The sequence below is a fragment of the Mytilus edulis genome, chromosome 4 (genome assembly GCF_963676685.1).
Source record: "Mytilus edulis chromosome 4, xbMytEdul2.2, whole genome shotgun sequence".
NCBI classification, from domain to species: domain Eukaryota; kingdom Metazoa; phylum Mollusca; class Bivalvia; order Mytilida; family Mytilidae; genus Mytilus; species Mytilus edulis.
In genome coordinates, this window is record NC_092347.1 from 33,570,652 (window position 1) to 33,594,533 (window position 23,882).

The window sequence follows — 23,882 nt, forward strand, 5'->3', positions numbered from 1 at the left end:
TGTGAACCAGATGCTCCGCAGGGCGCAGTTTTATACGACCGCAGAGGTTGAACCCTGAACGGTTGGGGCAAGTATGGACACAACATTCAAGCTGGATTCAGCTCTAAATTTGGATTGTGATTAAATAGTTGACACAGCATAGGTTTCTGACACAGAATGAATGTGTGGTCTAATGAACTTAAAATATTTTTTTTGCCTTTGAGCAATTCACTATGCTGTTGAATATTAATCCTCTCAAAAAAATGTTTGAAGAAATTTTCTTTTTATTTATGAAATCTGAAATGAGAAAAATGTAACCCCCCACCCCCATTTGTTTTCACATCCCCCTTTCCCTTTTTCCAAAACTGATCTCAATTCAAATTTCTAATGGAGTTTGCAACAATAACTACTCATTTAAATACATCATAAAATAGTAAAATGTAAAATAAAGTGCTTGTTATCACTGAATGGTAAAGATTGTTTTAATTTATCAGTTGGTAGAAAAAGTGAATATACATTGTATATTGTATAAAACAATGACTTAAGTTGATTCAACTACTATTCTGAACAAAGAAAGATAACTCCAATTGAAATATTAATTATATATCTGTATTGTATAAAACAAAGATTTAAGTTGATTCAACTACTATTCTGGACAAAGAAAGATAACTCCAATTGAAATTGCAATTAGATATTTCTTGCTATTGCGCAATACTGAGTAATTGAAAATATTTGCTACTGCACAATACTGTGCAATTGAAGATTTCTTGCTATTGCGCAATACTGTGCAATTGAAAATTTCTTGCTATTGCACAATACTGTGCAATTGAAGATTTCTTGCTATTGGTGAATACTGTGCAATTGAAAATTTCTTGCTATTGCACAAAACTTAATATAATAATTTTGGATCCTGATTTGAACCAACTTGAAAACTGGGCCCATAATCAAAAATCTAAGTACATGTTTAGATTCAGCATATCAAAAAAGCCCAAGAATTCAATTTTTGATGAAATCAAACTTAGTTTAATTTTGGACCCTTTGGACTTTAATGTAGACCAATTTGATAACGGGACCAAAAATTAAGAATCTACATACACAGTTAGATTTGGCATATCAAAGAACCCCAATTATTCAATTTTTGATGAAATCAAACAAAGTTTAATTTTGGACCCTGATTTGGACCAACTTAAAAACTGGGCCAATAATAAAAAATCTGAGTACATTTTTAGATTCAGCATATCAAAGAACCCCAAGGATTCAATTTTTGTTAAAATCAAACTAAGTTTAATTTTGGACCCTTTGGACCTTAATGTAGATCAATTTGAAAACGGGACCAAAACTTAAGAATCTACATACACAGTTAGATTCGGCATATCAAAGAACCCCAATTATTCAATTTTTGATGAAATCAAACAAAGTTCAATTTTATACCCTTTAGGCCCCTTATTCCTAAACTGTTGGGACCAAAACTCCCAAAATCAAACCCAACCTTCCCTTTATGGTCATAAACCTTGTGTTTAAATTTCATAGATTTCTATTTACTTATACTAAAGTTATTGTGCGAAAACCAAGAATAATGCTTATTTGGGCCCTTTTTTGGCCCCTCATTCCTAAACAGTAGGAACCAAAACTCCCAAAATCAATCTCAACCTTCCTTTTGTGGTCATAAACCTTGTGTCAAAATTTCATAGATTTCTATTCACTTAAACTAAAGTTATAGAGCGAAAACCAAGAAAATGCTTATTTGGGCCCTTTTTGGCCCCTAATTCCTAAAATGTTGGGACCAAAACTCCCAAAATCAATCCCAACCTTCCTTTTGTGGTCATTAACCTTGTGTTAAAATTTTATTGATTTCTATTCACTTTTACTAAAGTTAGAGTGCGAAAACTAAAAGTATTCAGACGACGACGACGACGACGACGACGACGACGCAGGACGACGACGACAACGCCAACGTGATAGCAATATACGACGAAAATTTAAATTTTTGCGGTCGTATAAAAATGTGTCAGCATTGCAATGAGCCATCATATATATCCAAGGTATGGGCAGACGGTTGAAGAAAAGGGTCCCATTATAAACAACACAAATGACCCATATACATTGTTCCAGTTTTAAATCATCTAAGCCTATTGTACACATTTGAACCAAAAGATAAATGTTCTATCGCTAAAATTATCTTACAGTTATTCCTTTATTCTATAAATACATTAGATTACCTTCTTCTGCACGTGCAGCAATTTCAGGCGCATTGTCCATTAATAGTTCTCCTTCCATAGCAACCCTAGCAGCAATGGCCTCTGCCTCATCAGCCTCTTTCTGAGAAAAATCAAAACAAACATCTCAATATCTTGGTTTTACTCCATCAATTTAATTTTCCTTTGAGGAAATGTTTCAAATTCTTAAAGATCAATACTGTTATTTATCTAAAATTATTCACTTATTTCCAATTTTTATCTGATAGAATTTCAAGAGCTGATAATTCAGAAATTTTTGTCTGCATTTATTATTGTGTCTGCTGAACAATTGCCAGGAGTTTAGTTATGTGAATTTAGGAAATTAATGAGATCAAAACTTTGAAAAGCTAGTTTTTAATTTTGTAACACTTTTTTTTTGCGATTTTTACAATAATATATACAAAACAAAACAACTTCTGAATTTACAGTATAAATAAAACTGCAACCATGTGTAGCAGCACAACAAAAGAACAAACTGTTAAAATTATTCAAAAAATTATTTCAATCATCAACACAAACACAAAAGAAAACAAAGAAGCAATCTTAGAGTACTCACATATGATGAAACCTAGATCAAAGCCCAATTTCAACTATAAATAAAATTACCCTGTTTTCTCAGACTAAAATATCAATTATGTTTTACACTTTCAATAAATTAAGGTCAAGTAAAATTAATTGGCTATGACACAAATGTTTGTAAAATTCTGCATAATATTTTGGCCTGTTGAGAATCGAAAAATAATGCATTTATTTTTTTCATTCTGACATACAACTGATTGATTTTTTTTCAAAATATGTGACCATTTATATAGAAAGCACATAAAATTGTTGAAAAACTTTAATGTGCAAGATTTTTCTTAAAAAATAATATTTGTTGATACATAAAATGATGTAAAATAATAATAAGGTCAGCTATTTCATTTTCACAGTATACTTTACTCTCTTAAACTGCTCTTGTGCATGAAAAGTTATAGCAATGTAAATGAATGGAAGTATATAACTGTCATTGCTTAAATAAAACCATCTAGGGAACTACACTTTGTATGTCAGAAGTAATTCTGTGAGGTTCAGTTCTTCTTTGTTTATAGCTGAAGGATATTGTGTGACAAAAAAATGTTTATGACAAACAGACATTTAACCAGACCTAAACAGAGTGTGTCTTGACATATTAAGTAGAAGAGTTATAAATAGATTCTTATGATCTGGAAATTGACCTTCTGAGTGAATGAGATACAAACAGTTTTTTCATAAATTTTCATTTATTATCAACATGTTTATAACACCTACATTTAATCACAATTGTTATTTACCCAATTTAGTGTTTCTAATTTATTAGTGCTTATGTAGACAAGAAAATTTCTTTGTTGAGGTTATGAGATATTTTCTGAATGTTGACACACGGAATACAAACCTGTATTTGTTTTTGTTTTTTCAATTCTTTCTCTTCGGCTTTAATTTTGGTTTCTTTAGCAATAGCCTCTTGCTCAGACTTCAAAATTTCAATCCTTGTTGCTGGATCTATCTGTTCACCTGATATGGCAGCAACTCTAACTGTGGCTTCAGCAGTCTGCAATTATGAATGCCATAGTATTATTGAAAAATAATAATACTAAAATTACTCATAAAACCCTTATAAAAGAAATTAAAACCCAAAGTTGTTCATAAAAAATAAAGTGAAAAATAAAGTAAAACAGAATTCAAATTCATTGTCAATATCAAGTATCTTTAATTAAAACAAAATAAAAGGTAATCTATAAGGATTTTTCATCCATATTTATAACTATTCATTACTTAATTGTGCTTACAGCAGTCTTGGGAAGTGACTGTATAGTTTTCTGTAGTTGTTCTACTGGGGACAGATGTTCAGGTAGATAAAGTGCCCTTGACAACAATAATAAAGATGTCGGAACATGTTGATTAAGATGAAGGTCTAGCCATTGTTCTAATTGGAATATCAGCCTCTCTTTGTCTACACCTAAGGCCCTCATTCCTCTTGCTCGATTAGCCTGCTGTAATTCCTGGACTGTCAATGCCTCAATACCTTCTTTCTGAATCATCTGTAATATAAATAAATCATGTATGTAAATTTATAATTACTGTAAATATTGCATAAACTAATAATTGATATGTTGAATACAACGTTGTGAGTTAATTATAATTTATTGCAATTTTAGGAAAGGATTCAATCATACAATTAAAGCTATCAAAAAAGTTTTTAACTTTTTGAGAAATCGTTTTTGTTTTGTGTTTGTCTTTTTAATTTTTAACAAGTCATTTTTCTTGTGACATATTGCTTTCTGTACCCCTTTAGTCTCTACTTTTGGATATCCTGAAAAACAACAAAACTCACAAATTTTAAAGTAAAAATACTTACTTTGTCATCAACCAGAAGTCGACGTAATTTTATGTCTAGTTGAAATCGTAACATTTGATCGGTTCCTATAGGTATGATACTAAGTACTCTACATAAGGCCTGGAGCTGACCTCGAGTCAAAGAATCTATTGTCACTTCATCTTCAAACATTGTAGAAAAGTGAAGTATTTCTTCATTTGAAACTGCTATTCCTTCACTTCTAACCTATCAAATAAAAAACAATAAAGTTATAAACTTCAAAATATATCATTTATAATTATACAATTAATAACTTTAAGAGGTGGATATCTACAATTTATTCACTTGATCATTCATATTTGTCAAGGCCATATAGCATGTATAGTAAGAGGTTAATATTTAAAAAAAAATCTTTTTGATTCATTAACCTTGCATCTTCATGTAAAAAATGAGTCATTATTTATTTCATCACATTTTCTATTCTTATAGGAAAGAATAAGCCTTCATCACCAAGTTTCTTTGATAAAGCTGTAAACCAGCCTTAATTTAAAACTTCATACTCAATGTGCGAGACTTCAGATCAGGCCAAGAAAATGTTTTACACAAAAAATTCTACCACAGCTCTTTTTATAGAATCCTGCTAATATTTTTTTTTTCAACTTCAATAATAAGCCTATACATGTACAGTCAACTTTACTTATTACATTTGCATAATTTCTCCAGCACAAACTGTTTCCTATCATCTAAAATGTTTGTTTGCATGATTTCAAATTGGCCTAAAAATGTTTAATTGAAAAGAAAATAAATTTCATCTAGATATATATTGTAAATGAAAACATTTTTTTTTTTTATTAAAATCACCAATACAAAAATAAAAATTATTTGTTTTTGTACTAAGTTTTAAGGACTGTTTACAATTGATTGCACTTATACTTTCAAGTATTGCAGCAAACCTTTTCCATAAAATCTGTGAATTCCGACACCATGCTTGGTGCATCTTTCTTCTTTCGTTCCAATGATGTTTGCTGTAAAGTCTCCTGCAGTAATTTGGCCATTTCCTGTTTTCTTTTTAAGCCTTCCTTAAGTAAGACATCAGGCTAGAGAAGAAATGAAATTATTCGATTAAAATCCCTTCTATTCAGTTAATACTTTACTTCATTATCTAAACTTCAGAAATTTTAAATAGCTCTTATGAATATGAACATGTTTATTGTCATACCTGTAAATAGACGTGTAAGGATATTAAACACTCAAGTGAGTGTAGGAAAAAGTCACAGGAAAAAATGTCACAATATATATCATGAATAAAAATTGGCATATGGTCTGCACATATTATAGTAGTAACAATATATATTTTGTATGTTTTGAAAAAAAGAACATATATTCTATTACATGTACCATGATTAAACTTTTATTAGTTAACATGCATTTATTTATTCATTTACTTTTGTATTTTTTTCTTATAAACTGTGTCTGAAGTAACAAAAACAATTCAGCTTAAATATAAAAAAAAATTTCTCAGACCAAAAATAGCAATTCATTATCAATCATTTGTATGTCCTGATCACTGATTTCCTATTAGCCATTATATTATAAATCAAATGTCTTTGGTAAAGTCCCGATGAACTCCAGTTATTTAATAATATCATGTTTTTTTCTGACCTCTGAAACTATGACTGCAAAGGTAAACGGACAGAAAGTCACAGGACAAAAAGTCACAGGACATAAAGTCACAAATTTGATAGGACAAAAAGTCACAGGACAAAAAGTCACAAATAATTTGTTGACAATTGTTTTAATATACAAGAAAATATCTAGAAATATTTACTTTTTAATACATATATTCATATTAAAGTTTAAGAAATGTGTCATCATACTTGAAAAATGAAGATTTATTTAATTTTAATCATGCAAAAGAAAGATTTCTAGGCACCATGAAGCCTTTTAAGTGCCAAGTCACTTTGACATATTGTTTGTTTATCAATTACTTGATCATCTTTGATTTTTTTTTATATATTGTGTTTACAAAGTTGGTTTATATACAATAGTTCAATAAAAATCCCAAACTATTTTTGTAGAAATAAACGTTTTTTATTCAAAGAAAATAATCAGAAAAAATGAATTGTGACTTTTTGTCCTGTGACTTTTTGTCCGTGACTTTTTGTCTGTGACTTTTTGTCCTGTGACTTTCTGTCCTACATTCGACTGCAAATGGGGGCAAGGTTGGCAAAAAAGCGGTCAATACTAGTATTGACCATGCCAGTGGTAAATACCGGTATTTACCGGGAAATACTGGCAAATACTGGGAAATACCGGCAAATACTGGTCGATTGAAATTTTGAGTGGACATTACTATAAAAACCACTATCTACTTGGTCAATTATAATTACAATTAATAATTAATTTATATAGAAAGTGTTCAAACCATTTTTAATGCTTTCATTTCTAATTCTATTGTTAATTCAAACAGGTATCTACAATTTGATAAATGTGTACATAATATTATAGTAAAAGATAAAAACTTTTTGTTCATGCTTCAAATTTTCATTTCCAGCATGAAGAAGGTTTTTTTTTTTTTATCTCACAGTTAGATAGCTATAAACAGGAAATAATTTATTGTTTAAGGGAGTCTTCATATATCAATTTTATTACTTTCAACCCATGTACTGTCAACTTTTATTGGAGGCTGTTGTTTTAGTAATTAAATTTTCACACCTAGCAATGCCAGGTGATAGCTATAGGTAAAAAGACCCATGTAACTTCATTTACCTGTAGTTTTATTTACCTTTAATTTTAATTACCTGTAAAATCATACATTTTGAATAAAAATATATTGATTTAAACATGTTGAAATAAAATATAAATTTGTATATATATATATCTTAAGTATGCAATATCATAATTCTTAAAAACTTAATTTTAAATCAGTAGTAAGAATAAGTGTTATAAATGAGTAAAACATATCAAATTCATTACCTTTATAAGCTGACACATTATATTTGACTTTTTATCAAGATTTTACTTCATTTAATAGTAGAAACAACCATGAAAATTTCAATTGACCAGTATTTGCCAGTATTGACCACTTGGGGAGTATTGTCCGGGGCGGTAAATACCAGTAAATACCACTGGTAAATACCGGGGGTGGTATTTACCGCCCAACCTTGAATGGGGGGGTTCCAAATAACAGTCAAAGTTATCTGCCCTTTCACCAGGTCCACACAATTTTTTTATGTCTGTACATAGCCTATTAACAATATTAATTGAACAATCAGATTCATAAGAACCAATATACCTTTTTTTCATCTCGTCCAAAGGTGCTAGGTAGAGCGTTAGGAAAAAACTTCAAATAAAATGGTATCAAAAATTCAAAGAATGGAATTATAATTAAAATCAGATAAGGAATCATTCTGAAGACGTCAGCTGTAGTTCTTGTTAGCTGTAAAGTAGAAAGAAAATTATTGTATGTCATTGATAGATAGAAAATACAAACACACTGTAAAATTTTAGTTTCTTTTAAGATCTTTTTATTATGATTGAATTTTTTTTTGTGGATTAGTTTCACAGAAAAGTTATGTTCCCTCAACAAAAATATCTCATGCAAGTTTTTTTTAGCTTTATGTTTAGGTTGTCTTGGCACATTTTCGTTTTATGCAGCTTAAATTTGTTGCCACATTTTGGTAAAGGCATTTAATTTTTAGCTCACCTGGCCTAAAGGGGACAAATAGGAGAAAAATACAGTGTTTGACTTATGTCTCTCAAACTAAAGCAAAAGTATAACGGTTGCATTATTTCATGCATCAATTATGAATAAAGATATCAGGTGAGTGACAGAGGGTCCAAGGAGCCTTTAGTTCAATTTCTCTTCTCTTTTTTTTTGGCATATTGTAAAAAAAAATCTTTAATCAGAAATATAAAATATACTTACTTGTTTCAGCTCTCTTCGAGTCAAAGTCTCTCCTTTCACTATGCTCTTCCATAAGTAAGAAACAGCTATTCTTAATTCTTTGAAAAACAAAACAAACCCATCCAGATAATATTTTCCATGTTTTTTTATGGTTTGTAATAATGTTGGTTTAGCTTTCACAATGGTGCTCTGTTGGTCTCCTGTTAATTTGTCATCCCCTTTTTCTTTGTCAACACCAGGTTGTAAATCTTTATCACTAACTCCATCTCCTTTTTTATCCGTTCTTTTCTTATCTTTCAACACTTCAACAGCTTTTTCAACAAATGATTTATCTTTTTCATTATATTGTGAGGATATGTGAAAATATCTAATGGATCCTAATGGAATACCTAAAGAAAAATCTGGACTTATAAGGTGCTTGGTCTTATAATATGAACTTGATTTATTGTGCGTAAATGTACAGTTATAGGGTGGAAGAAAGGTATAATTATGGCTGCCTGAAGAACGATGTCTTCTGTACTGTGGTTGTGTTGACCTGAAATATGAAAAAGTAGATTTAATTTCCAGGTGGAATAAAAGCAAGAAGATAGTGAGGCAATCTTAAGTAAGAAAACGAAAACTAAAAATTCAGCAATTTTCTATAAATAAAGGGGCATAACTCTAAAGAGGTAAAATCGATGCCATCAAAATTCAAACTTAATCTTTGTTTTGTGGTTACAAGCATTGTGTATAAGTTTTATAACATTAGAACAGGCATTCATAAGTAAAACAACTGACATAAAAAAATCAGCAATTTTTCCATTGCAAAAATCAGCAATTTTTCCATTGCATCACCTACATGTAAATTCAAGCTTAATCTGTGTTTTGTGGTAATAAGCATTGTGTATAAGTTCCATAACATATGGTTCAAAGGCAAACTAAAATTGTAGAAAAGAGTTTTATAACATTAGAACAGGCAATCTTAAGTAAGACAACTGACATAACAAATTCAGCAATTTTTCCATTTGTGCCATCACCTACATGAAATTCAAGCTTAATCTGTGTTTTGTGGTAATAAGCATTGTGTATAAGTTCCATAACATACATGTATGGTTCAAAGGCAAACTAAAATTGTAGAAAAGAAACCAAGATGACACCTAAGTAGATCTTGTAATGTATATCATGTATATGAACATGATGAAGATTCTATAGTGACAAAAATAGGGGCCAACAGATGAAGAGGTAAATGATATAAATACTTACATAGCTCCATGCTGCTTACAACATCCACAATATAATGGTGAAAGGTTGTTAATGGTATCTGCAAGATATATAATGTGCTAGAACAATCAGTTATAAACATGGTAAAAGAAACAAATTATTTTAAATTCATTAGACTATTTTTTTAGTTATCTCCTTCACCTCAAAAGTGTGTCAATGAAATGAGCCTTTATTACATCATTTACATAGAGTCCCTGTAATTCAATATTTTTGTTTACAATGAAAATGACGTCAGAACTAAAATCCCTAACAAAAGGACCAACATCAGAAACGTTATGGTATTTCTGTTTTGTTTTTAACATTAAAATACATGTATATTTTAATTAAAAAAGAGAATATTATTACAGACTGCGTCCCCTTTTACTGGTAACGACTACCTCATACCAGTGTCAGTCCTGGCTAATACTTACAATGTATGGGGCTGATAATTAATTCATGTGATCATGGTGATATGCATGTGTTGTTTGATCTGTCGGTCACTTGTTAAATATTTTTCTATAATTGAATTCTTCGTTTAGTTATTCTATAATCGATGATAATCAAATTAATACCATTTTAATACATAAATTACTTTTTTATTTCAAAAGTAGAGTGAGCAGACTTCATTGGCAAACACACCTGGTATTCATTTAAATTTTTGTTTATGTAATCATTTTGTTTTTATATTGACATTTGAAAACTACACGTTTACTGTGGGTCTCATTGGGGTCTAAGCGTGACGCGGGATTGCCGATTTTTTGTAAGCGTGACATGTGAAAGTCAAATTATTGTGTTGTGCAAACGGGAAATGAGGTCTAGCGGGACCCGGAAAATGACAAAAAAAGGAGAATTGCTTACCTACATAGTGTAAGCGGGATATGGGAATCTGACAAAACAGTAAGCGGGATCCGGGATCAGAGCCCCCCAATGAGACCCCCTATACTGAACAATATGGGCAATAATATCGTGTATCTTGTACGATTGACAGGAAGACAGGACAGAAAAAAAGACAACAGAAAAATAACCCAAATGCCCCCAAAGATTTCACAACTATTTGAACTATGCAATGCTATGTCCCAATTACATAAGCAAAAACTTCTGGATAATGAATTAATTTATTATTCAGCATTTTCAGTTTTTTGGGGCATTTATTGTAAATTCAGTACTTTACATTCAGAACAGAAACTTGTGAACATGTCAATTTGTAAAAGGTTGTCACATTATGGTAGAAGTAGACGAAAAGAAGGCATTTTTCTTTTATAACTCTGGTCATCCTGCACGAACGTGCAAAACAGTTTTTAAATTTATCTCAAATAAACGTTTCTTTAGTGAGAAAAAGCAGGCGCAAATAAAGTACCTAGCTTAACTCTACGGAGTGACAATGGACCGATTAAACGGTGTGCCATATTTTAACTGCTGTTCGATTAATTCCAAATCAACCCGAAAATAGAACCATTTTCAGACGATTCAAGATCATCGGTGTCAAACTTCTGCAGTATCAATAACCTTTTTGTTCTCAAGGAAAAAGCGTAAGGATGATGTTGTCAGTGTGAAGGTCACATTTTATTGACAGCTAACGGACGGATGAATGCAAACTCGCCCCATTACCAACTCGCCCTAGAACTACTCACCAACACTATCTACCAACTCGCCTCAATCATTTAAACCATTATATGAACTATCACTGAACGTATAATCTCACTGAATAGATGCCTATCAACTCACCAAATTAATGAAAAGAAGTTGAACCCCTTCTCCGGCTGTTAATCTAAAGGCAACAACAAAAGTTTATGCAAATAAGTTATCAGCGAACAAATAAGCTTCACAAACGGCCATGATTAAAAATAAAATCAGACCAACAATAGGACATAAAGCACAGCATAGAAAAATAAAGACTAAACAACACGAACCCGGCCACCAATAACTTGGGGTGACATCACCTACCCCACATGTGGCACCGTGCCGTCGTGAACATGTAAGTCTAGATATCTTTTGGTTATTTGTTTCGTTTGATTGTTGTCTAGTTATGTTATCAACGTTTCAGTGTAATCAAAGTATATAAGACAATATGTTTTGAAGTTTTATTTAATATTAACATAATTATACATCTTTATTTTACAATTACAATATAAACAAAATTTGTTTCGTTTGATGTTATCAACGTTTCAGTGTAATCAAACAGGCTACCACAGACGTATATGACTTTTTACCCCATATCTCTTTTATTATTTATTTAAGAAGACTGTTCAACCGGATGAAGTGTCTTGCATTTGACGAAAAGCTAAATGATTTCCACTTTGGACACAGAACAATAACATTTGTCGGTTGTTGGTAACCAATATTTATAAATTCATTGATTCTCTTTATTGTATTCACGGTGTAGAATGGTAACGGATTTATCGGGTTTTTTTCGGCGTTTCCTCACTAATCGGGTTCAGCAATGGACTTATCGTGTTTTCAGGTGACAACGTCTGGCGTAAGTGGTTATTTCTTTCAATTTGTATTAAAGCAGAATTGATATTTTCAAATAAGCTTGATGTCAAGGAATGGGAAAATTATTTATTTTGCTGGATATCTAGTCATATATTACGGAAGCCCTGGCGTGCCATGCAAAAAAAAATATTCAACTTGTGCGCACAAGTTACTATCTTGCGCGCACAAGTTACTATCTTGTGCGCACAAGTTACACAACTTGTGCGCACAAGTTACACAACTTGTGCGCACGAGTTATTAACTTGTGCGCACGAGTTGTACAACTTGTGCGCACAAGTAACACGAGGTCTTATAGACATACGCTGTTTTGCTAAAGAGACTACTTTATGGAACGCCGTAGCTGCCGAATACAAACATTTGTTTATATACATGAATCCACATACTTTTTAATATCTGCACATGTTTTTTTCTATGAATACACATACTTTTTATATATATGAACATAGTTTACTTTGTATGCACTTACGTTTTATATATATATATGCACATACTTTGTCTACATATGAACATCGTTTACCTTATATGCACATGCTTTTCTATATATGCACAGATATGCGGATTTTTTTTTATATATCTATTTGCACATAGTTAACCTCATATGCATATACTTTTTTTCTATATATGCACATACTTATTCTACATATGAATGTATAGTTCTGCATGTGAATACTTTTCTCAGTATATATTAACATAGTTTTTCAACGTGAGAACTACAATTCATATTATGCTTTTCTTTTGTTTTTTTCAAACTGAACTAAGGGTTCCAATATCATAAAAGGAATCTTTATTAAGAATTTCTTAATAATGTATGTTGTTCAATTAAGCAACTGTTGGAATCATTTTTATATGAATGCAATATTATTTTGGTATGTATTATGGTATGGCGCTGTTGTCTTCATCTATAGTCACTTGGTTTTCATGTCGAAACGTTGACGGAGTCGATTTGTTTGTATTAAATTTTAGCACAAGGATTATTACCACTAACTTAATTTGAATTGCCATTTTCTTTACCAATTTTAATGTGTTTTCAAAGTATTCAGTATAGATCTCAAAATGTGAATTGTTTTCTATTATCATGATGTTATAGAAAGGACCAAAGACGGGGGATTTTTTTATGCCCTGCCGATAGGCGTATTGGGCATTATACATGTATTACCCTTGATCGTCCGTTTTACCGTCTGTCCTTCCATCTTTCCATTTTATTTTGCTGCACTCTAATTCAACTTTGCCTCTACTTAATTTGATGAAGCTCATACACAAAGGTAAAAAACTATAAAACGCAAAATGTCATCTGCTGTACTGCAGTTCTGCTCCTTTTTAACTAGGAAAATTTCATTTCTTTTTTTGTTTGTTTTTGCACTGTCACCTTAATCCCCAAATGCTGAAAATGTAGACGCAAAACAAGAAATGCAGAGTAAATCAGACAAATCATAATGCAGAACTGTAGCACGTCATATCATATTTTATATTCACATTTTAAAGCTTTTCAATACGTATACATTTTATTTTTACGGCGTCGGCGTTGACTTCGCAATGTTTCAGTTTGTGATTAGGTCTAGTTTATGTTGAACCACAAGTGGTGGTTCAATGATATGTTTTATGCAGTTGTATAAGTATTGGAACATCTCATTTCTATAGATAATATTCGGCCCTGTCCCCTCAGTAATTGTCTATTGACTTTGAAAATTTATTGGCATTTGCAAGTCATATTTCTATGGAGGTTATAAAGCCCACCCCCTCATCATGGTTCATTGACATTGAAACTTTTACATAGTTTACAAGTTTATGTTTGTTTAAAGGGAATGACTTATGATAAGTCCATGGTATTTTGTATGTAGTTGTATATTGGCACATCTCATTTCCATGGATATTGTTCAGCCATGTACTTTCAGTCGTGCTTCATCAACTTTGAATATTTCCATAACTTACATGTTAAAGTATTGCTTTTTTGGTTTCAAAATTTGCATTGTCAAAATTACAAAAAGGCGTTACATAACCATTTCTGTGAAAACAGTTTATTTTTTTAATATTTTAACGAAGTTATATATATATATATATATATATAATTACTTTCGTATACAAAGAGAAAATTTCAAGAGAGATACATTACTCCCACCCGACCCCCCAATTTTCAAAAGCTTACAACTTGAAAATGAATACATGATTCTATCAATATTTTTTCTCTCTTTAAGATATAATATAAAATTACTTAATATCAAATTGATGAAATGGCCCAAGGGCCCAGCTTGATATTACTGAAAATGTTAAACCCTGGATATTTTGAGCAAGTATTGCCCCTTTAAATACGTTTGACATATCTACATTTGGATTGTGATTAACAGTTTGATAATAGGCATCTTTTTAAAGACATCAAGAAATTCAGTGGGCAATTCTTATGCACTTTTTAGCTCACCTGGCCTAAAAGGCCATGTGAGCTTTTCTCATCACTTGGCGTCCGTCGTCGTCGTCGTCGTCGACGTCGTCGTCTGTCGTCGTTAACAATTTTTCAAACATCTTCTCCTCTGAAATTCAAACAGGTATCTACAATTTGATAAATGTGTACATAATATTATAGTAAAAGATAAAAACTTTTTGTTCATGCTTCAAATTTTCATTTCCAGCATGAAGAAGGTTTTTTTTTTTTTATCTCACAGTTAGATAGCTATAAACAGGAAATAATTTATTGTTTAAGGGAGTCTTCATATATCAATTTTATTACTTTCAACCCATGTACTGTCAACTTTTATTGGAGGCTGTTGTTTTAGTAATTAAATTTTCACACCTAGCAATGCCAGGTGATAGCTATAGGTAAAAAGACCCATGTAACTTCATTTACCTGTAGTTTTATTTACCTTTAATTTTAATTACCTGTAAAATCATACATTTTGAATAAAAATATATTGATTTAAACATGTTGAAATAAAATATAAATTTGTATATATATATATCTTAAGTATGCAATATCATAATTCTTAAAAACTTAATTTTAAATCAGTAGTAAGAATAAGTGTTATAAATGAGTAAAACATATCAAATTCATTACCTTTATAAGCTGACACATTATATTTGACTTTTTATCAAGATTTTACTTCATTTAATAGTAGAAACAACCATGAAAATTTCAATTGACCAGTATTTGCCAGTATTGACCACTTGGGGAGTATTGTCCGGGGCGGTAAATACCAGTAAATACCACTGGTAAATACCGGGGGTGGTATTTACCGCCCAACCTTGAATGGGGGGGTTCCAAATAACAGTCAAAGTTATCTGCCCTTTCACCAGGTCCACACAATTTTTTTATGTCTGTACATAGCCTATTAACAATATTAATTGAACAATCAGATTCATAAGAACCAATATACCTTTTTTTCATCTCGTCCAAAGGTGCTAGGTAGAGCGTTAGGAAAAAACTTCAAATAAAATGGTATCAAAAATTCAAAGAATGGAATTATAATTAAAATCAGATAAGGAATCATTCTGAAGACGTCAGCTGTAGTTCTTGTTAGCTGTAAAGTAGAAAGAAAATTATTGTATGTCATTGATAGATAGAAAATACAAACACACTGTAAAATTTTAGTTTCTTTTAAGATCTTTTTATTATGATTGAATTTTTTTTTGTGGATTAGTTTCACAGAAAAGTTATGTTCCCTCAACAAAAATATCTCATGCAAGTTTTTTTTAGCTTTATGTTTAGGTTGTCTTGGCACATTTTCGTTTTATGCAGCTTAAATTTGTTGCCACATTTTGGTAAAGGCATTTAATTTTTAGCTCACCTGGCCTAAAGGGGACAAATAGGAGAAAAATACAGTGTTTGACTTATGTCTCTCAAACTAAAGCAAAAGTATAACGGTTGCATTATTTCATGCATCAATTATGAATAAAGATATCAGGTGAGTGACAGAGGGTCCAAGGAGCCTTTAGTTCAATTTCTCTTCTCTTTTTTTTTGGCATATTGTAAAAAAAAATCTTTAATCAGAAATATAAAATATACTTACTTGTTTCAGCTCTCTTCGAGTCAAAGTCTCTCCTTTCACTATGCTCTTCCATAAGTAAGAAACAGCTATTCTTAATTCTTTGAAAAACAAAACAAACCCATCCAGATAATATTTTCCATGTTTTTTTATGGTTTGTAATAATGTTGGTTTAGCTTTCACAATGGTGCTCTGTTGGTCTCCTGTTAATTTGTCATCCCCTTTTTCTTTGTCAACACCAGGTTGTAAATCTTTATCACTAACTCCATCTCCTTTTTTATCCGTTCTTTTCTTATCTTTCAACACTTCAACAGCTTTTTCAACAAATGATTTATCTTTTTCATTATATTGTGAGGATATGTGAAAATATCTAATGGATCCTAATGGAATACCTAAAGAAAAATCTGGACTTATAAGGTGCTTGGTCTTATAATATGAACTTGATTTATTGTGCGTAAATGTACAGTTATAGGGTGGAAGAAAGGTATAATTATGGCTGCCTGAAGAACGATGTCTTCTGTACTGTGGTTGTGTTGACCTGAAATATGAAAAAGTAGATTTAATTTCCAGGTGGAATAAAAGCAAGAAGATAGTGAGGCAATCTTAAGTAAGAAAACGAAAACTAAAAATTCAGCAATTTTCTATAAATAAAGGGGCATAACTCTAAAGAGGTAAAATCGATGCCATCAAAATTCAAACTTAATCTTTGTTTTGTGGTTACAAGCATTGTGTATAAGTTTTATAACATTAGAACAGGCATTCATAAGTAAAACAACTGACATAAAAAAATCAGCAATTTTTCCATTGCAAAAATCAGCAATTTTTCCATTGCATCACCTACATGTAAATTCAAGCTTAATCTGTGTTTTGTGGTAATAAGCATTGTGTATAAGTTCCATAACATATGGTTCAAAGGCAAACTAAAATTGTAGAAAAGAGTTTTATAACATTAGAACAGGCAATCTTAAGTAAGACAACTGACATAACAAATTCAGCAATTTTTCCATTTGTGCCATCACCTACATGAAATTCAAGCTTAATCTGTGTTTTGTGGTAATAAGCATTGTGTATAAGTTCCATAACATACATGTATGGTTCAAAGGCAAACTAAAATTGTAGAAAAGAAACCAAGATGACACCTAAGTAGATCTTGTAATGTATATCATGTATATGAACATGATGAAGATTCTATAGTGACAAAAATAGGGGCCAACAGATGAAGAGGTAAATGATATAAATACTTACATAGCTCCATGCTGCTTACAACATCCACAATATAATGGTGAAAGGTTGTTAATGGTATCTGCAAGATATATAATGTGCTAGAACAATCAGTTATAAACATGGTAAAAGAAACAAATTATTTTAAATTCATTAGACTATTTTTTTAGTTATCTCCTTCACCTCAAAAGTGTGTCAATGAAATGAGCCTTTATTACATCATTTACATAGAGTCCCTGTAATTCAATATTTTTGTTTACAATGAAAATGACGTCAGAACTAAAATCCCTAACAAAAGGACCAACATCAGAAACGTTATGGTATTTCTGTTTTGTTTTTAACATTAAAATACATGTATATTTTAATTAAAAAAGAGAATATTATTACAGACTGCGTCCCCTTTTACTGGTAACGACTACCTCATACCAGTGTCAGTCCTGGCTAATACTTACAATGTATGGGGCTGATAATTAATTCATGTGATCATGGTGATATGCATGTGTTGTTTGATCTGTCGGTCACTTGTTAAATATTTTTCTATAATTGAATTCTTCGTTTAGTTATTCTATAATCGATGATAATCAAATTAATACCATTTTAATACATAAATTACTTTTTTATTTCAAAAGTAGAGTGAGCAGACTTCATTGGCAAACACACCTGGTATTCATTTAAATTTTTGTTTATGTAATCATTTTGTTTTTATATTGACATTTGAAAACTACACGTTTACTGTGGGTCTCATTGGGGTCTAAGCGTGACGCGGGATTGCCGATTTTTTGTAAGCGTGACATGTGAAAGTCAAATTATTGTGTTGTGCAAACGGGAAATGAGGTCTAGCGGGACCCGGAAAATGACAAAAAAAGGAGAATTGCTTACCTACATAGTGTAAGCGGGATATGGGAATCTGACAAAACAGTAAGCGGGATCCGGGATCAGAGCCCCCCAATGAGACCCCCTATACTGAACAATATGGGCAATAATATCGTGTATCTTGTACGATTGACAGGAAGACAGGACAGAAAAAAAGACAACAGAAAAATAACCCAAATGCCCCCAAAGATTTCACAACTATTTGAACTATGCAATGCTATGTCCCAATTACATAAGCAAAAACTTCTGGATAATGAATTAATTTATTATTCAGCATTTTCAGTTTTTTGGGGCATTTATTGTAAATTCAGTACTTTACATTCAGAACAGAAACTTGTGAACATGTCAATTTGTAAAAGGTTGTCACATTATGGTAGAAGTAGACGAAAAGAAGGCATTTTTCTTTTATAACTCTGGTCATCCTGCACGAACGTGCAAAACAGTTTTTAAATTTATCTCAAATAAACGTTTCTTTAGTGAGAAAAAGCAGGCGCAAATAAAGTACCTAGCTTAACTCTACGGAGTGACAATGGACCGATTAAACGGTGTGCCATATTTTAACTGCTGTTCGATTAATTCCAAATCAACCCGAAAATAGAACCATTTTCAGACGATTCAAGATCATCGGTGTCAAACTTCTGCAGTATCAATAACCTTTTTGTTCTCAAGGAAAAAGCGTAAGGATGATGTTGTCAGTGTGAAGGTCACATTTTATTGACAGCTAACGGACGGATGAATGCAAACTCGCCCCATTACCAACTCGCCCTAGAACTACTCACCAACACTATCTACCAACTCGCCTCAATCATTTAAACCATTATATGAACTATCACTGAACGTATAATCTCACTGAATAGATGCCTATCAACTCACCAAATTAATGAAAAGAAGTTGAACCCCTTCTCCGGCTGTTAATCTAAAGGCAACAACAAAAGTTTATGCAAATAAGTTATCAGCGAACAAATAAGCTTCACAAACGGCCATGATTAAAAATAAAATCAGACCAACAATAGGACATAAAGCACAGCATAGAAAAATAAAGACTAAACAACACGAACCCGGCCACCAATAACTTGGGGTGACATCACCTACCCCACATGTGGCACCGTGCCGTCGTGAACATGTAAGTCTAGATATCTTTTGGTTATTTGTTTCGTTTGATTGTTGTCTAGTTATGTTATCAACGTTTCAGTGTAATCAAAGTATATAAGACAATATGTTTTGAAGTTTTATTTAATATTAACATAATTATACATCTTTATTTTACAATTACAATATAAACAAAATTTGTTTCGTTTGATGTTATCAACGTTTCAGTGTAATCAAACAGGCTACCACAGACGTATATGACTTTTTACCCCATATCTCTTTTATTATTTATTTAAGAAGACTGTTCAACCGGATGAAGTGTCTTGCATTTGACGAAAAGCTAAATGATTTCCACTTTGGACACAGAACAATAACATTTGTCGGTTGTTGGTAACCAATATTTATAAATTCATTGATTCTCTTTATTGTATTCACGGTGTAGAATGGTAACGGATTTATCGGGTTTTTTTCGGCGTTTCCTCACTAATCGGGTTCAGCAATGGACTTATCGTGTTTTCAGGTGACAACGTCTGGCGTAAGTGGTTATTTCTTTCAATTTGTATTAAAGCAGAATTGATATTTTCAAATAAGCTTGATGTCAAGGAATGGGAAAATTATTTATTTTGCTGGATATCTAGTCATATATTACGGAAGCCCTGGCGTGCCATGCAAAAAAAAATATTCAACTTGTGCGCACAAGTTACTATCTTGCGCGCACAAGTTACTATCTTGTGCGCACAAGTTACACAACTTGTGCGCACAAGTTACACAACTTGTGCGCACGAGTTATTAACTTGTGCGCACGAGTTGTACAACTTGTGCGCACAAGTAACACGAGGTCTTATAGACATACGCTGTTTTGCTAAAGAGACTACTTTATGGAACGCCGTAGCTGCCGAATACAAACATTTGTTTATATACATGAATCCACATACTTTTTAATATCTGCACATGTTTTTTTCTATGAATACACATACTTTTTATATATATGAACATAGTTTACTTTGTATGCACTTACGTTTTATATATATATATGCACATACTTTGTCTACATATGAACATCGTTTACCTTATATGCACATGCTTTTCTATATATGCACAGATATGCGGATTTTTTTTTATATATCTATTTGCACATAGTTAACCTCATATGCATATACTTTTTTTCTATATATGCACATACTTATTCTACATATGAATGTATAGTTCTGCATGTGAATACTTTTCTCAGTATATATTAACATAGTTTTTCAACGTGAGAACTACAATTCATATTATGCTTTTCTTTTGTTTTTTTCAAACTGAACTAAGGGTTCCAATATCATAAAAGGAATCTTTATTAAGAATTTCTTAATAATGTATGTTGTTCAATTAAGCAACTGTTGGAATCATTTTTATATGAATGCAATATTATTTTGGTATGTATTATGGTATGGCGCTGTTGTCTTCATCTATAGTCACTTGGTTTTCATGTCGAAACGTTGACGGAGTCGATTTGTTTGTATTAAATTTTAGCACAAGGATTATTACCACTAACTTAATTTGAATTGCCATTTTCTTTACCAATTTTAATGTGTTTTCAAAGTATTCAGTATAGATCTCAAAATGTGAATTGTTTTCTATTATCATGATGTTATAGAAAGGACCAAAGACGGGGGATTTTTTTATGCCCTGCCGATAGGCGTATTGGGCATTATACATGTATTACCCTTGATCGTCCGTTTTACCGTCTGTCCTTCCATCTTTCCATTTTATTTTGCTGCACTCTAATTCAACTTTGCCTCTACTTAATTTGATGAAGCTCATACACAAAGGTAAAAAACTATAAAACGCAAAATGTCATCTGCTGTACTGCAGTTCTGCTCCTTTTTAACTAGGAAAATTTCATTTCTTTTTTTGTTTGTTTTTGCACTGTCACCTTAATCCCCAAATGCTGAAAATGTAGACGCAAAACAAGAAATGCAGAGTAAATCAGACAAATCATAATGCAGAACTGTAGCACGTCATATCATATTTTATATTCACATTTTAAAGCTTTTCAATACGTATACATTTTATTTTTACGGCGTCGGCGTTGACTTCGCAATGTTTCAGTTTGTGATTAGGTCTAGTTTATGTTGAACCACAAGTGGTGGTTCAATGATATGTTTTATGCAGTTGTATAAGTATTGGAACATCTCATTTCTATAGATAATATTCGGCCCTGTCCCCTCAGTAATTGTCTATTGACTTTGAAAATTTATTGGCATTTGCAAGTCATATTTCTATGGAGGTTATAAAGCCCACCCCCTCATCATGGTTCATTGACATTGAAACTTTTACATAGTTTACAAGTTTATGTTTGTTTAAAGGGAATGACTTATGATAAGTCCATGGTATTTTGTATGTAGTTGTATATTGGCACATCTCATTTCCATGGATATTGTTCAGCCATGTACTTTCAGTCGTGCTTCATCAACTTTGAATATTTCCATAACTTACATGTTAAAGTATTGCTTTTTTGGTTTCAAAATTTGCATTGTCAAAATTACAAAAAGGCGTTACATAACCATTTCTGTGAAAACAGTTTATTTTTTTAATATTTTAACGAAGTTATATATATATATATATATATATAATTACTTTCGTATACAAAGAGAAAATTTCAAGAGAGATACATTACTCCCACCCGACCCCCCAATTTTCAAAAGCTTACAACTTGAAAATGAATACATGATTCTATCAATATTTTTTCTCTCTTTAAGATATAATATAAAATTACTTAATATCAAATTGATGAAATGGCCCAAGGGCCCAGCTTGATATTACTGAAAATGTTAAACCCTGGATATTTTGAGCAAGTATTGCCCCTTTAAATACGTTTGACATATCTACATTTGGATTGTGATTAACAGTTTGATAATAGGCATCTTTTTAAAGACATCAAGAAATTCAGTGGGCAATTCTTATGCACTTTTTAGCTCACCTGGCCTAAAAGGCCATGTGAGCTTTTCTCATCACTTGGCGTCCGTCGTCGTCGTCGTCGTCGACGTCGTCGTCTGTCGTCGTTAACAATTTTTCAAACATCTTCTCCTCTGAAACTACTGAATGGATTTGAATGAAACTTTAAATGATTGTTCCTTAGATTATCCTGCACAAAGTGTGTGCTTCGATTTTTGATCCGTCAAAAACATGGCCGCCGTTACTTAAAATAGAACATAGGGGTCAAATGCAGTTTTTGGCTTATATCTCAAAAACGGAAGCATTTAGAGCAAATCTGACACGGGTAAAAATGTTCATTAGGTCAAGATCTATCAGCCCTGAAATTTTCAGACGAATCAAACAAACCATTGTTGGGTTGCTGCCACTTAATTGGTAATTTTAAGGAAATTTTGCAGTTTTTGGTCATTATCTTGAATATCATTATAGATAAAGATAAACTGTAAACAGCAAAAATGATCAGCAAAGTAAGATCTACAAATAAGTTAAATATGACCAAAATTGTTAATTGACCCCTTAAGGGGTTATTGTCCTTTAATGACAATTTTTTCACAATTTGTTCATCATATTTGCTAACTTTAAAAAATCTTCTCCTCTAAAACTACTCAACCAAATTCAACCAAACTTCAACTGAATGATCAGTAGGGTGTATAAAATAAAGTTTGTGTTTTATTTTCTATTTCGTCTAAAAACATGGCCGAAGGCATTGTTTACCAGGTGAGCGATTCAGGCTCTTGAGAGCCTCTTGTTATAGAAAAAAATTAACATTGACCAAAGAATTATGAATCATGAAAATGTGCCACATAAAGTTGACCTACTGCGTTATTACATCTGAGAAACGTACATAATAACGTAATTTTAACATTGATCACTCATAAAAAGGGAGAAATTTACATGACAAAAAAACTATAATTTTGTTCAACCAGTCGTTGTACTATTTATAATAGGTCAAGACCAAAGAACATATGGCAGACGGAAACTTCGAAACATAAAGCTATTACAAACAAAGTATGAAGCATCCAGGTATTCTATCTTAATACCGAAAATATAAAGCTCTATAGAAAAAGTTTTCGCCATCGCTGGACGGTAATACCTTTGTCTCACTCTATGACATTATACATTCACTGTTTATAGATTATTCCCACACCGACAAAGTGCATTCAGCTCTTACTTATGATTTTACTAATAAAACATAAAACCTGTATCCAAAAAAAGTCTGAAAGCACGAATTCCCCCGCTTAAAATTTTTAATTTTCCAAGTTATAAAGGGGCATAATTGTCCAAAAAAATACTGCCCAAATTCTAACTCGGCCTAACTTTGTGTGATTATTAACATTGTGTGTGAATTTCAACAATTTTGGATAAGGCATATTAACGACAGAGTGCGGAAACCAAACTAAATGCATTAATATAACTTGTGACCCGTATCACTGAATTGTTGGGACAAAAACCACTGAATTCAACACGCCATTAGTGGTAATAGTCCTTGTGTTAAAATGTAATACAAACGACTCTTACAAAATACAAAGTTATGGCATTAAAACAAGTGACTATAGATAAAA

General features: G+C 31.7%; 2 protein-coding genes across 2 annotated transcripts in view; both read right to left on the reverse strand.

Moving 5' to 3' along the window:
- Nucleotides 1–11,272, reverse strand: part of LOC139519492 (mitochondrial proton/calcium exchanger protein-like) — a 32,730-nt gene extending 21,458 nt beyond the window's left edge. Inside the window, exons 1-9 of the mRNA XM_071311604.1 lie at nucleotides 11,052–11,272; nucleotides 9,698–9,755; nucleotides 8,477–8,990; nucleotides 7,844–7,987; nucleotides 5,502–5,645; nucleotides 4,591–4,794; nucleotides 4,022–4,273; nucleotides 3,628–3,783; nucleotides 2,199–2,298 (exon numbers count right to left, since the gene is read on the reverse strand). Of these exons, the coding sequence (XP_071167705.1) occupies nucleotides 2,199–2,298; nucleotides 3,628–3,783; nucleotides 4,022–4,273; nucleotides 4,591–4,794; nucleotides 5,502–5,645; nucleotides 7,844–7,987; nucleotides 8,477–8,990; nucleotides 9,698–9,755; nucleotides 11,052–11,100 (1,621 nt within the window). The 5' untranslated portion in view covers nucleotides 11,101–11,272. The remainder of the gene's footprint in view (nucleotides 1–2,198; nucleotides 2,299–3,627; nucleotides 3,784–4,021; nucleotides 4,274–4,590; nucleotides 4,795–5,501; nucleotides 5,646–7,843; nucleotides 7,988–8,476; nucleotides 8,991–9,697; nucleotides 9,756–11,051) is intronic.
- Nucleotides 11,273–15,516: 4,244 nt separating this feature from the next.
- Nucleotides 15,517–18,937, reverse strand: LOC139519509 (mitochondrial proton/calcium exchanger protein-like). The gene is made up of 4 exons (XM_071311630.1): nucleotides 18,758–18,937; nucleotides 17,404–17,461; nucleotides 16,183–16,696; nucleotides 15,517–15,693 (listed from the first exon to the last, which is right to left on the reverse strand). The coding sequence occupies exons 1-4, from the start codon at nucleotides 18,804–18,806 to the stop codon at nucleotides 15,532–15,534; spliced, it is 783 nt and encodes a 260-aa protein (XP_071167731.1). The 5' UTR covers nucleotides 18,807–18,937; the 3' UTR covers nucleotides 15,517–15,531.
- Nucleotides 18,938–23,882: the final 4,945 nt, after the last annotated feature.